Source organism: Anopheles funestus, chromosome 2RL (assembly GCF_943734845.2).
Source record: "Anopheles funestus chromosome 2RL, idAnoFuneDA-416_04, whole genome shotgun sequence".
NCBI lineage: Eukaryota > Metazoa > Arthropoda > Insecta > Diptera > Culicidae > Anopheles > Anopheles funestus.
This window is the reverse complement of record NC_064598.1, coordinates 14,364,241-14,378,411: the sequence shown is the minus strand read 5'-3', so window position 1 is coordinate 14,378,411 and position 14,171 is coordinate 14,364,241. Positions and strand designations below refer to the sequence as shown.

General features: G+C 46.7%; 1 protein-coding gene across 5 annotated transcripts in view; it reads right to left on the bottom strand.

The window, feature by feature from the left end:
- LOC125764981 (nuclear receptor subfamily 2 group F member 1-B) overlaps nucleotides 1–14,171 on the bottom strand; it is a 71,485-nt gene that overhangs the window by 40,334 nt on the left and 16,980 nt on the right. For 3 of the 5 annotated variants that reach the window (XM_049429779.1, XM_049429777.1, XM_049429782.1), the window contains exon 2: nucleotides 13,688–13,846. In XM_049429779.1, coding sequence (XP_049285736.1) covers nucleotides 13,688–13,846 — 159 coding nt within the window. The remainder of the gene's footprint in view (nucleotides 1–13,687; nucleotides 13,847–14,171) is intronic. The other 2 variants (XM_049429781.1, XM_049429778.1) reach the window with 1 other exon arrangement.

Below are 14,171 nucleotides of genomic sequence, written 5' to 3'. Positions count from 1 at the left end.
GATTGTAATAGCTCAACGGTTCAACGTTGGTAGTAGTTACTCCGCCCTTTGCACTGTGGCCGCTCCAAATGCGCCCTCCCTTCGCACCCTGTTTTAATGTTTGCGAGCAAAGCAAAAGGAAACCTTCGGTGACCCGCCACAGTTGCAGTTGCAATCAGTGCACATTTTTTTTTTATCTTCTGTGTATACACACTGGACAGGATACACAAGCAGTCTGGTCTTGTGGGGTCTTGTTTTCCCTCGTGGGACACCGTGTGGGAGATCCTATTTATCGACGTATGAGATGCAAGGTTAGTGTTTGCTATCTAATCGGGGATGCTGGAAACGAACACGGGTAGACCGATAGTAGACGGTAGACTGACTTGACCGTAAACGATACAAGAACCCATATATCACTCGATATTTCTTCTTCATCTGTTACTTTTTTACATTGTAAGTTGAATAAGGCAATTTTTATATATTTTGCTCTAAAATGTTACCACCACTTTCACGATGAAAAGTATTTGATTCGAGCTAGCTGTTAGTAAACTGCACGACCTTTAACCGTGCGATACAACGGACAAGCTTCTTGTCTGGTCAAAAGAGTGTCATTATCGGAAGGCTTTCTTTTGACCGGAATGCATTGAAAACCCCCTTGCAATCGGTGCATCTTCAACGGAGTGCGAGCGATTCAGGGCAAAACGGATAAAGGCCCGGCACGATCTCTCCGGCCCAAGCGCAAGATATGGGATGGGCACGTGCGAAATGGTGCGCGGTATAGAAGGCAGGGTATGCCAGCATGCCGTTCTCGCGATCCGGCATATCACGAAGCATGGTGCATCATCATAAAAGTTGAGGAATTTTCTCACGCTACGGTCTACACCCGAAAGTAACCCTCCGCTCGGACGAAGAGAGAGAGAGAGAGAAAGAGAGTTGGCCGAGTGATGGCCCGTTGATGGTGCTGATGATGATAGTCATCACCCGGTCGAGCATCAGCCTTCATGTGGCTTTACCAACCCATTTCCCCATTTCGGGATGTACCGATCGTTCTGCAGTCACTTTGGATGCAAGTTGGGAACGAAGTAAAAGCGCCCTCAATAGATGATTTTTGCAGTGATTTTTTCTTCTCCGTTCGAACAAAGTACACAACATGCAGTACGGAAGAAAGGTGTTCTAGTGTTACATTTTAGAGGTATTGGATAGAGATCGAAACTGGAAACAATTTCTTGCGAGTGTAAAGCTGATCAGAAAATTAAGGGCCGGTAATGCACACCAGAGATATAGATGGAATAGGATCAGCAACATTACTTTTATAATGTTCGCGTATCATTAATCACGCGATGTAATTGAATCAATTAGTACAACAAGGACACTCTTACGGGAAAGGATATCGGGATCCGAAAAACCGAGAGGTGAATCAGAATATCCTGGAGGACGTGGGAAATTCAATTCGGGTGAGTTATTGCGTGATTAATGGTATGCGATGTCAGGTAAAAGGGCCAAATGTCACCCAAAAAAAAGGCTGTGAGACTTCGACACTGCGGGCATTCTAAGCTATAGCATTGCAGCTGGGAGCTCCAGGATATTGGATTGCTACCCTTTAAGTTAAAGATGTAACAGAGACTTCGGCAATCCTTCGAAGACACGTAACACACGATATTAGATTACTTCTGAGTTCGTTTGTCAAATTTACAAGATTCTTCAGTTTATTGAGCATAAGGAAAGAAACCTTCTTTACAGTCAATTTCGGCAATTCGTGGAACTTCATTTCATGCATTCTCACGTGACGACCGTTGCGTTCTTTTCCCCCGCTTGTTAGGTAATTCGCACACCACACCAGAAATTCCGTACCCTATACGCAAACCATTCTCACACCCACCCAACGGTTCCGTTGCATCGACAGGATTTGCTGTTGTGTGTTGTGTATGCGCTGCACGTTTTCTTTTCCGTGCTTCGCGCGTAACATATGCGGGCCGTCCGTCCAGTAATATTGCGGGTGTGGATTCTGTGCAGGATTTCGTGGCAGATTGTTGTGTTATTATTATTGTTCCGTACCGCGCCGACAGAACCGGCCCGGAATCAATTCACAGGCAGGAAAAAGGTAGACGAACGTTGCGCATAAACTTGCAGCATCCATCGCACGGGTGTGCGTTACGTACCACGGAGTCAGTCGGTGTGGTTTCGGAACGGCAGCAGTTGCTTAAAATTGAATTTACACCATATGGCGAACAGTTTCGCGGACCAAGTTCCAGGTAATCCTGCGCGATACCTGCATGTATCGCTGTGGCCTTTTCTTCCACCCAGATTAAGCAGTTGCGCAAGGGAAGCTTTGGGAAAGGATACAGCAAAGAACGATCCCCACCGTTGGTGCAGTGGAGCACGTTTATTTTTGCGTGAAGTTTTTTTGTACGGCAAAGTTGTTTGTTGCGGGTGTTACTGGTACATCTGTTGTCCGGTTCGGTTATGCCTGAGCTTCGGCGGCAGTGATCCGCACGATATGTTGTTTTGGATACATTGCCGCTGGTAGAACTCTTCCGGCGAAGGATGAATTCTGCTTATGTGTAGCTGTCGGTGTGTCAGATTCGTTGCCAAAGGGACGCAATGTGAACGACCTCATTTTTTGGTGGAATGTAGCGTAACGGATGCGCCCGAAATGGTGGAGACTTTTGAACATAATTGTTTTTAGAAGAACAACAAAACCTTGGAGTCTTGAGAAGAAACCTCAATGGAGGGATCTCCAAAAAACTGCTTAAAAGTTTGTGTAAAAGTGTGGCAATCTGAACGAAATATGACGAGCGATTCGTCCGATCGTTTACGCAGCTGGGAATCTTGTTGGTGCGAAAGCTGCCCAGGCAGGAGGTCAAGGCGACCTACTTAACCGGTAACTACCCCATTCTGTCACCTTTCACTCGGTTGGATGTCTAATCGAAAACAAAAACCCATGCTGTACGTGCATAGAGGACCATAGTTAAATCATGCCACCTCGTCTGATTCTATCGTGCAGAGCTACGAAACCGTATGACTGTCATATCCAATAAATCGCCTCATCATCACCGGGCACCGGCGAACATTGGAGCGGTGGAGAGAAGCAAAAAAAAGGCATCAATCAAAACACTTGCCGCATTGTTTACAGGCGCTCGCAAAACTAGGATCTATCTCGCTTACTTGCGCTCTCTATTTTTACGTGTTGTACGCTAACTTGAACGACGCTTCCAGCACGATCGGAGGGTGCTTTTGGGGGGTGGTAAATGCGCCAAGCTGTGCGTGTACCAGCTCGTCCAAACCTGACGGACTCATGCTCGATCATCGATCTTGTCGCGCTGGACAGAATCTCATCCTTCAACCCTGTAGTGGATCGGCCACTACGCCCGGACTAGGTCGTATCGATGCATGGACGTAATCGATTTTCGAGCTACGCACACACACACACACACCAACAGCAACATGCGGCTAGCAGCAGTGGGAAGAAAAATGTCGAAAAAGTAAAACGGCTACGCAGCACCTAAGGTGAAGAGTTATCTCGTAAAGCGAGCGAACGTCCAACGTGCAGCGATGCACTGAAGACCTCTCGAGGAGCTAAGGTCTCCCAGCTGGTTGGCTTCTGGCAGCCAGCCCGGCTAGCCCTTTCCACTTGAACCTTTCGGGTGAAGAGGGGTAAACGCACAAGGAAATCGTCGACCGGAGGAAAGGGCATCTCTCTTCCGCGTGTCGTGTCGAGGGTAACGATACAACACATCCACTGCACTCGGAGCTGCACTCGATTCGAGCCTTCTGGCAAGGTGAATACCGACTAATTTAACCATAATTATATATCTGTTACGTTAGGCCGTAGGCACCGCCGTGAAGAGGAACTGGAGGACTCTAAATCCTACGGTGTGGGTGATTGGATAGTCGCTTTTTGTGGACCGTTGCCTGTGGTTGTTTCAATTTCTTGGATGCATGTGAAGAACCACCAATAGGTCACACACGTGTGTTGGTTGCTGCTGATGCATCCGACCGGTAGGGTTTCCCCCGTGTACGATATTTTATCAAGTTCCCTCACCTCAGGGCTTCACTCGGGAGCTTCCGTTTGAACCTCAAGAAACCCGATTTAACGCCAAGACTTGTGTTGCTCATGCGTGTATCAGTGCTTCGTAAAGTTGCAAGCGTCTTTCTAACCGTCAAACGGAAGGGCATGCAAAATTTCCATTCACCCGACCATTCATTTCGGTATGACGAAAAAGAACAAAATTAAACTCTCCCTACTGCTTCTCCACGTCAGGATATCCGTGTGGCGTGATATACTTTTCACATCATCACGTGCGATAACTTATCTTTCTGACGCGAACCGAACGCGAACCCTTTCCGATGATATGCGAAATCAAAAGTGGGTAAAAAGTGCACTTCGCGCAAATATTCTCGTGCTTCTCATGGTTCTCAAGCGCTGTGTTCAAAGTGGTTGAGATGATAAAAATCGCTCCACAACCGATAACCGCACGTTGGGTATGGTGAGCGTACCAAGCTTGGGAAAACAGTGCAAACGAAACGAGACGATTCATCCCGCACCAAGAAGTCATAAATAAAATTGGAACAACCGTTGCGCGTTGAACTTCTTCTGACAGAAGGGACGGGGACGAGTCGTTCACGCTGTAGTCATATACATCCAGGATCCAGTATGGTACTGCTGGTAGTGTGAGGTTGGTGATCTCTTACTCGATCGAAGCAATGAGTCTTCGCATGTTGTGTTTTACGGCGTGTATGTTCCGCTTATCGTAATAGAGGAGAGTAATGTGTAAAACGCCCGATGGGAAGTGCGTTACGCTGCGAAGCGATATTTTTGCCCAAGAAAACTGATTAATTTATATTGCCGTTTCAAGGATGGGGTCCAACAACAATGTTGTTGTGGTTCAACTCTTCGTAAAGAAGTGACGTTTGTTGAGGAGAGAATTCTCAAAACATTTCTCACCTAATATGATAAGAAGACCGAAATCAGGAGCATCGCTAGGTGTAATACCACCAACAGCCGAATTCCCCTGGTGAATGTAAAACACGCGTCGGAACAAAAGGCGCTCAACACCGAAGCCTCACGGATGGTTTTGCAGTTTGCAAAAAGCAAATAGGCTCGGGGCACGATTTGCTGGTGTCGGACTATTTAACCGGCGACATGTTTGCTACAGTATAAAAAGGGCCTGTTTTGCTGTGTCGTCCGATGGTACATTCAACAACCATTTATTCCATTCCATTCTTTCTTTTGTAAACATTTAAAAAACTCACACTTTTTGTGTGTATCGTTTTAGTAGGTGCCTGTCTTTACGGTGCGCTAAATGATGTTTAAATAGGATGCCCGTCGGAATCCTGCCGAAGGGGCTTGGCAAAACCGGTGCCGCAAGAGTAAGACAACCAGTAACGCAAACAAAAAAAAAGAAACAAGAATTAGGACCTTGAGGCAAGGTGATGTTGTGTCAACGTATGTAATACACACGGAGGGACGGAATCGACACAGTAGAAAAAAGTGAAGATTAATCACATTAGCCGAAACAGTCAGCCTCCGAAAGAGGGATCGCTTAAACAGTGAGGTGTTTTTTTTTGTGTGTGCATAATCGTCATTTCTCTTTGTAGCAGCAACACAGCCTCCGAAGGGCATTCCTGCCGCAGGATTAAAAGACGCTAAAGATTGGGATTGGAACAAAACACAGCAACAACAAAAAAGCGATTGGTAAAAGAAGCCTGGAAAAAAACTGGTTAATGTCGAGGAAGAATTTCTTGCTGAGTCAAGAGGCGCCCTAAAGAGGTTAACAACGGCATGTCAACGGGAAGTGATTGCCAAAATGCACCCGGTGCTCGTGTACACCGGTAGCGGGTAACGCAGTTCAAATGGCAGCACTCCTGTCCACGGGTCAATTGAGACTGTGGTCCACGGTGCGGTGCAAATTTACCCCCTCCTCCCTAAAAACGGTATGAATTATGGCTTTTTATCCAATTTTCGAAACACTTCACATCCAGACGAGAGTGTGTTTTTTTTGTTGTTGGTTGTGTTTATACACTTATGGTCATTGGGCGGGTCTTTAGCACGAATCAACCGAGATTGGTGAATGATTCGGGTTTCTTTCCTTTCCCACTGCCATTAATCGAGATTCTTATTATGTTACGATAACACACTTATAATCAAATTTGTTGGTGTGGCAATCAGAATGTTAACCATCGGATCTCTCGAAACGTCCGCATGATGTACAAATCGGAATTTACCGTCACCGCAAAAGGTGCCATCTCATGCTGCAGCCTTCCATAGAGCACGGGTTGGTGGGTTTTTGGGGGAAAAAAAGAAACTGGGCACGTGCTTTCCGACACGCTTGATATGCGCCACCTAATGGAACGATGACCGTCCAACAGCCCCGGCAAATGGGCAATCAAACCAGCGGGCGTCAAGACACCTTGCCTTTGGCTGGTGGCTTCGGGTCCACTTCCAGCCGTCAGCGGAGCGATTAATGCCCCATTGAGAGGGTGTCTAAAGCGCGCAGAGAAGCATCAAAAACTGTCTTGCGAGTGGTGTTGCCTCGAGGGGCGCGTACTGTTACGAACGATTATCGATGTGGATGATGCGATCGAATGATCGTCGAAAAACAACTTTTTTTTATCCATTTCAAACATCTCCTGGGGAAGGTGTCGATGTATGATTGGCTATTGACTTATTGTTCGCCTTCGTTGGCCTGGCCTGGTCGCAAAGATCTTCGGCGGCTCAACAGGGGTTTGAGCCGCGTTAAATGCGTCACCATCGTTAACCTCATTTAGCCCCGGGTAATCGTGTCCGCGAGAAGGCTATTGTGTTGGCACAACCGAAGCGCTCACGGTTCCCGTCCTAGTAGTGAATGGCTCAACAAAGTTGGCATCAGTTCGGCGCAATTCTTGCCAGGTATCATCTCACCAGTTTACCCGCGTGCGTGCGCATGTTGTGATTCCGAAGCCGATATCATTACGCCATCTTGAACAATTATTCAAATTACTCGCGAAACCCCTCCGGGTCCGGTGTTTTCCAGTGTTCCCGAACTGTCAAACAGTGAGGTGAAGCGAACAAGACCCATTCCTACCAGTGATGCAGTGGTGCTCGGGAACTCTGGGAAGTTCGCTTCTGTCCAAGCGAGAACTACGGCTGGGTAAGACGTACGAGCGGAAAAAAGTATCGAATAACCGAATCAGTTTCAGAACCACCGAATGCGACCACAGTCGACACACCACGTTACACACATACACCCAACCCGGGGGTTGCAAGCGTCCACTGGGCTAATTTTCCTGATGATCCCCAGTTGTCGAGCGATCCGGAACGGAAATACGTAAACGAAACGTTTCGCCGGTGAACGGTACCGGTCACTTTCCCAGCCAAGCTTCGAAGGTTGTACCCAGGGACTGGCATAGCTCAGTGACTGGCGTAAGCGTTTGTAAGCGGATACTTTCCCGACCGTGCGGCTGCTGTAGTGTCGGTGTCTCCACGCTCACCACGGTGAAAGACAGACAGGCGCGAGTCCCTCCGTACCGCTTGCGGACGTGAACATCGTGTAGTGAACATCCATACACACAGTCTAACGTACCGGTGTGGTCGATGATTTTGTACGCTAGATTTCTGACCTTTGCTAGATCCGGTCGAACCCGAACAATCGGCGTACGGACGGCCAAAAACGGGGGCAAACGAGACAGGCAAAAGATAATTATCGACCGGACGTTTTGTACTGTGCGGTGTGTTTTGTCGTCCAAAAATTGCGCAAGCTGCACAGCACCGTTCCCTTAAGGCCGAGGGACAAGATAAAAAGGGGACGCCCGGTGTGTGCTGTATCGTTTCGTGTTTTGCTTTTGCAGTGCCTCCGATTTAAGAAAGAAACAAACGGGCACGGTTCGTGCTCATCCTCTTGTTCTGTGTGCCTTCGGGATCGTAAGACACTGGGTCGCGTACATGGGGCGATAGAATTTCGGGACGTCTCATGCAGGACATGACACAGGAACCAGGGAACGTCCTGCATAATGAGTGTACGCAAAAATATTCGCACACACCCATTTGGCTTGGGATCGGGATTTGGCAGAAGGTTTTATGCGAAGAACTAGAAACGGGACGATGAGACAGTCGCGCAGGTCAGGGGATGATTTGCATGGATGAATTTTCGGCTGGCCGGAGTAAACTGGAGGATTTTCATTTTGCAAAACACAATCGAGCCCATAATGGTTCCTTTTTGTATGTAAGGAAAACGGAAAGATGAGCGTAATTTAAATGACAGGACATACGGGGTACATTACCTTCATTGGTCATGGTTAGTACGATTGTTACGCATTCTTGAGAGCAGCTTGTGCAAAATGTTACAAATCGCTATGGACATATGATTAGAATCGTCAAAATGCAACTGGTTCTGTCCATTTCCTCATCGGCGAGTTGCAGTTTTTGTGTTCAATTTGTAACGGTTCCTTTTCAATGAGCATTGTATGGAAATGAAAAAAATGTTTAGAAGTGTTCATGACGATGTTGGATTTTGAAACGTATAATGTCTGATGATTTCCAAGGAATCGAAGAATTGGCAAGTCACTCTCGCAGTGATGAGCCCATTAGAAAGTAAAGTATCGTTTGTTCGATTTACATTTCATTTTACCTATTGATATGACTTAGTTGCCTATACATAGACTTCCTAGAATTTCATACGTGGAAAGTATGCAACGGTTTTTTTCCATTCCGTTCCACCTTGACTGCGGGCACCTCCCAAGTGGGCCTAATTTGATTAATCGTTTGCCATCACTCTTGTACGGTGGTGTTTTGCGTTGCCGGTCAAACCATCCTTACCAGGGCGTTGTGTCCTGCCGGCAGAGTCCTTACCGAGCCGTGTTCGGGTCGGTTTAGCATTTTTCCTTTTAATTGCACAATTTCCCATGCAAATACCCCCGGCTGCGCTTGGCCGAATCGACCCTTTCCAGCGATGGTATGCCAATGTCCGCTCGGGTCGCTTCAGCAAACCGACCCAGCCGAACGGCGAACGATATCGGTATGCTCGAAGGTCAAATTTATGATCACTTATTAGTTTCAGGTGTTGAGAGACAAAAGGGGTTTAATGTAAACTCCGTCCAAACTCTGAAGAGGCGACGACGAGCAACACCGGAGAAAAAAGGATACATTAGCGGATGCCACCAGTTCCAAAAAGCGGACGGTGGTCCGTGTTACGAACGAAACCTCTTGACGCGGCAGGCTGTTGGAATAGTATGAATCCTTTTTTTTCAACCCCGTTTCCTGTCGGTAGGTCGGGATTTTCCATCCGAGGGACATCCTCAGACGTTCGTACGAATTGTGCCGAAAGAGGCTGAACAGTGCGATATGCCAGCGGCAAGTTTACGCTATTTATGACGCTGTTTTGTCATTTAAAAAATGGACATTTTATTTTAATTAAGTTTTTCCAAAGCCAATACCCTTTTGTTGGAAGAGGTCGTCTAAGCATTTGAAGCGGGTCCCTAACCCTTTTTCTGTTTTTTTTGGTTGGTGCACGGAAACGATAGAATAATGTCGTTGTCCTTGCACTTCTTTCTTTTTTACCTGTAGCGCCTTGAGATATCCTCACCAGGTTGATTATTCCTGATGACCAGTGGTCAAAACAGCTCCGTAATGTATGTCCCGTAAATGGAAAACGCGTTCCGAACGGTTTGTTTCAAAAATTCTCACCTAAAAAAGGATATATTTTCTAAGTAGGGGAACGCGTCCCTGAAATCTTACAGTCAACTCCGATCCGCTGTTTTCGATGCTTGTGGTCGAGAAAGTCGAAAGAGCAGCTTCCATTGCGCAAAGGGGTTTTGTTCGCTTATCAGTGCGTCTTGATCGATTTGAGGCGACGCGCACTATTGTTCCATTATCTATTGCCATGACGACACAATAGAATGCTTCAGTATGCGCAGAATGGTAAACAAAACCGACCGAGTGAACGAGGTGAACCTTCATTCATGGCATCTTATGTTTGGATCGAATGTCTTTGGTTGTAATGAAACACATCCGCCCGGGAAGGTTTTGCGGCACAACTGAACCATCGTACCGTTGATCCCAGCAGCCAGATAAGCAGTGCAAAGCGGCCTAGCCCTGCCCAGTTGGTTTGGTGAAAGGCCCCAACAGACCATTCTCAACCATTCTCATCGGTTCTTGACACGAACGCACTTAAACTTCTGGTCCCGCAGGACGCACTTTTACGCTCAAAAAACATCGTCCAAAACATGATCAGCAACAGCATCATAATCATCATCACCGTAGTCGTCATCATCCACCCACCAGCGTGAGTGATTGTTTCTCGTTTTTTGTTGTGTAAAGGAAAAACGACGACCCAGCTCTCGATTGTGCACACCGGGCACAACTTATTCGTTCCGCGTGTTGTTGAAGGTGCGCGATTTCCAGCTCATGCGCTCTGGCGCAGCTCGGTCGCGATTCCCATTTACCTTCACATGCGAACCTCGCGATCTGGAGCACCACAAGCACCAGGGGTAACCGGGCCCAGCGACCGAAGATCGTAAGGCGTGTAAGAATGTATGTTTGAGGCTTGTGTGCAGCGGCATTCGTGAAGGAGTGTTATTTTATGATTATGTTTTATGTTTTTTTGCGCCCTCCCATAGCCTCATTCTTCCCTTCCAGGGTTGTAAGGGCTCGTACCAGATGCCGAATCCCGATTGTCGTTCACCTTTATCCGGTGCTGTTCATATTCATTCGATTACATCGCGCAATCCATTTCGGAACATTGAAACGAGTGGAGACCGCTTGTGCCGAAACCGCTTGCCAATAGTTGTTAACAATATAATCATCAATTTGCGGAGTGGAATGGATCGGGGCACGATACTATCGCCGTAATCCCCCGGCGAACTGGGATGCTGCTTTTTTTCTTCTTCTTCATGGACTTTGTCGTCCCAGAGCGTGTGAAAATGTGCGTTTTCTTATAATCGATCGTGAGTGGCAATGTGATTCTGTGATCGGGATTACTCAGCACAGTACAACATCGCACTCCAGCATGTGTATCACGTATGTACAGAACTATCCTTCTCTTGTGCTATATTTTATTATAACTTTCTCATCATCATTTTTAGGCTTTGCTGCTGGTCCTATTTATCCGGAACAAACTTTCACCTTCATCCGGTCATCTGTCAAATTGTGGCCAAGCTTCGGGATACGTTTCTTTACGCGTGATGTGTGGTACGTCACGAAACAAAAACGTCTAAACCCGTAATCTTCACACCAAATCCCGTTGTTCTCGGTGGTGATGTCCTTCAGTCGGTGTTGGACCCTTTCTCTTTTTGGGATTCTGGGGGATTTTTTTCTGTCCTTCCTCATTACCGATACTTTCCCTACAGTTCGATGCAACCTAGCCTGTGGCTTTTTGCCGCAAGTCGTAATGCTTGGAGAGGAAGGATATGTGTTCTCTCCCTTCTTCCACATACACACATCTCGGTGACCTCGATCTCGCGATCAGTGAACCCTTCGAATGGGAGGAAGCATATATCCTTGCGTAAATTGTATGTTGCTTAACCCTGTCCGGCTACTGCAAGGATTACATACCGGCACTCTGGTGGCCGTGTCATTCTTGCCTGGACCTTCTTAATGAATTATAATTTATTCCAACGGTCAGTCCAGTGTCTTGATTTTCTTGACCAGCGTCCGAGCCGACTGAACTGCGGTGGACAGTTTCGTCTTGGTCAGTTTCTCGAGGGGAACTTGCCGGAAAACCTATCCGACCGGACAATAAGACCAAGGGTGTGCAATAGAAAACCGGTTCTTCCGTAATATTCTCACAGACGCTTGGAGTGTACCTTCCTGTGCGCTGGTTTCTCAGCGGATTAGTGCGAACCAACCGAAGACACGGATGGTGGTCATCCTTTTCGGTGTAAAAGTCCCGATCGAGTTCCGTACCGGACAGTGTCCAGTCATTATTATGATTATTTTTCGTAATATTTTTCCTTTCGCATCGTTTTAGGGCCCTTTATCCTTCGACTAGGCAATAAATCTTCCACGGCGCTGCAGATAATGGTCTGGCAAGAATAGTTCAAATATTCCATTACCGATACGGTGCAATGTCTGGTCAATGCTTAGCGCTTTTCGGGCGTCCCATTTCGGAAGACCTTCTTTTGTTTCTAACGCAAAGGCAAGCAACGTGCTGGTGGCGCAACGGAATATAGCCATGAACCCCTTTTTCCCTTAAATCTGGCGAACAAGGGCAGGACTGCGTAACGGACTTCGTAATGTATGTTCTAAGTCGGGTATATTTGTTTTAAATATTAAAAATCATAACGATTTCATAAATCATCGTCCTTTTCGGTCTGCCAGTGTGAAGTATCGTTCTAGCTGCGGGATAGCACACGAACATGACATGAAAATTTCCGTTAGCGTTTCAATTGAGGTCCATACGAACATTACGGGGAAATACATATCAGGAAGCATGTTTTTGACATGCAACCACTCAAGCCTCGGTCCTATTTTGATACGCAATTGTTCTAAGTGTCACAAACGTCCATACTGCAAGATCCTTGTGTTCAATTGGTTCCTCATACTAGCAGCGGGATATGTACTTGATGAGAACTCATCCGGCGGCTCACCTGGGAACTCGATGGGATCAATATTATCTGGAATCATTCTCATCGAGTGAACTCCCGGAAACAAAGCCATACAAAGTCAGGAATGTTGTGATTCGCTTCCAAAAGCAACATGTAACAATTGATTGTAGCGGAATGATAAGAGGGTCACATCGAGTGCACTTTCGATGAGAAAATGTTGTCAACTGTTTCTCAAAAAATTGCATCCCAAACGTGAAACTGTTACAAGGATCGACAGGAGGATCCCTAAGGAGCTGTCGCGTTTTGGCCCATGCGGTGAACAATTGCTTTAGGTTCTTTTCTTCCTGGCGTGACGCCTTGTCGTGTCGTTACCGGTGAGGTGTTCACGTGGAAACGATATTATTGTTGCCGCCTTTCAGAAAAGTCAAGCATAGCAATAGCAACAATGCGTAGCACAGTCTTGAGAAAAACAGTAATTACTTAACGATACTCCCTGGTCGTACAATATTCGCCCGCGGCCAATAATGGAAGGGTTAAAGTTGCTTTCGTTGGAAATACATTTGAGCTCCCTCGTGGTTTTTGCTCGTAGCGTAAAAAAGCACAACAATGCTTCCTGGGAGTATCAAAACAGTATGTCACTCCAGGCAAAAGACTAATTGAATGAATTCTCAAGATTCTCAAAGATCTGGTTTTCCTTGCAGCTGATGTTGCAGCGCCTCAAGGAATTCGGCCGAAAATGAAGAATTTCGATGGCTGGTTGAAAGACCCGTGAGACGCACATTTGTTTGATTTTGAAAGAGTTCTGCAACGATGTCGCGGTTGTTAGTAACTTTAGAATGTCAGCAACCTTAGCGGGTCGATGACGACACCGCTTCACCTACACGGCAACTGTTTGACATCGTTTGTCACTTGACGTGCGAATGCGGTAACGGCTTTCTGGGTTGTTACACGCAAGCGACCAAGCTACCAAGGGCTTCCTCCCGTTGTTAAAACAAAACGTGCAAAAAAGGGAACAACACCGTTCAGGGTGCAAACTGTCGAATCTAATTATCTAGAAGTAAAACACCCACACAGACCACAGTAGCATATGTATTGCAGACGACGGCTAGCGATTCTGATTATGTCATAGCGTTTGGCGAACAGTTGGATGTGAAGTACATGCAAAGAGGAGTAGAAAATCTGTTTTTACCAAGCTTACCTTCACGTCGCATTCCCATTTTGAGGCACTTTCGTAGTCGACAGAACTGACACTGATTTCGGTGGTGCTGATCGATCGGGCAATTTCGATTGCCCCGGCAGGAGTAGGTGAGATTCCGTCGTACTGAGCGTTTGAAGAATGATTTACAGCCTGGAAGAGAGGGAGAGAAAACGAAATGGGGAAGAAGTTAAAATACAGGACTATACCGCAGGACAATGATATTGAACGAGTCTACACTTTAAAACTTCATACACATTAACGACATCAACACGTGATCTTGACGTCTGGTCAAATGTCGATCGATTACGAAGTGTAGTGGATGCTTTCGCGCGTGGTACCTTTTGATCGATGGATGAAGCTATTTAGTTGGCTTTCCCGTGTCCATGGAGAGTGATCTTTGGACTGTTTTTCGGGGCGGATCTTTTAGCGCCACCACCAACCGCCCAGCCACCATTGGGCTGAGGGATTCGATCTA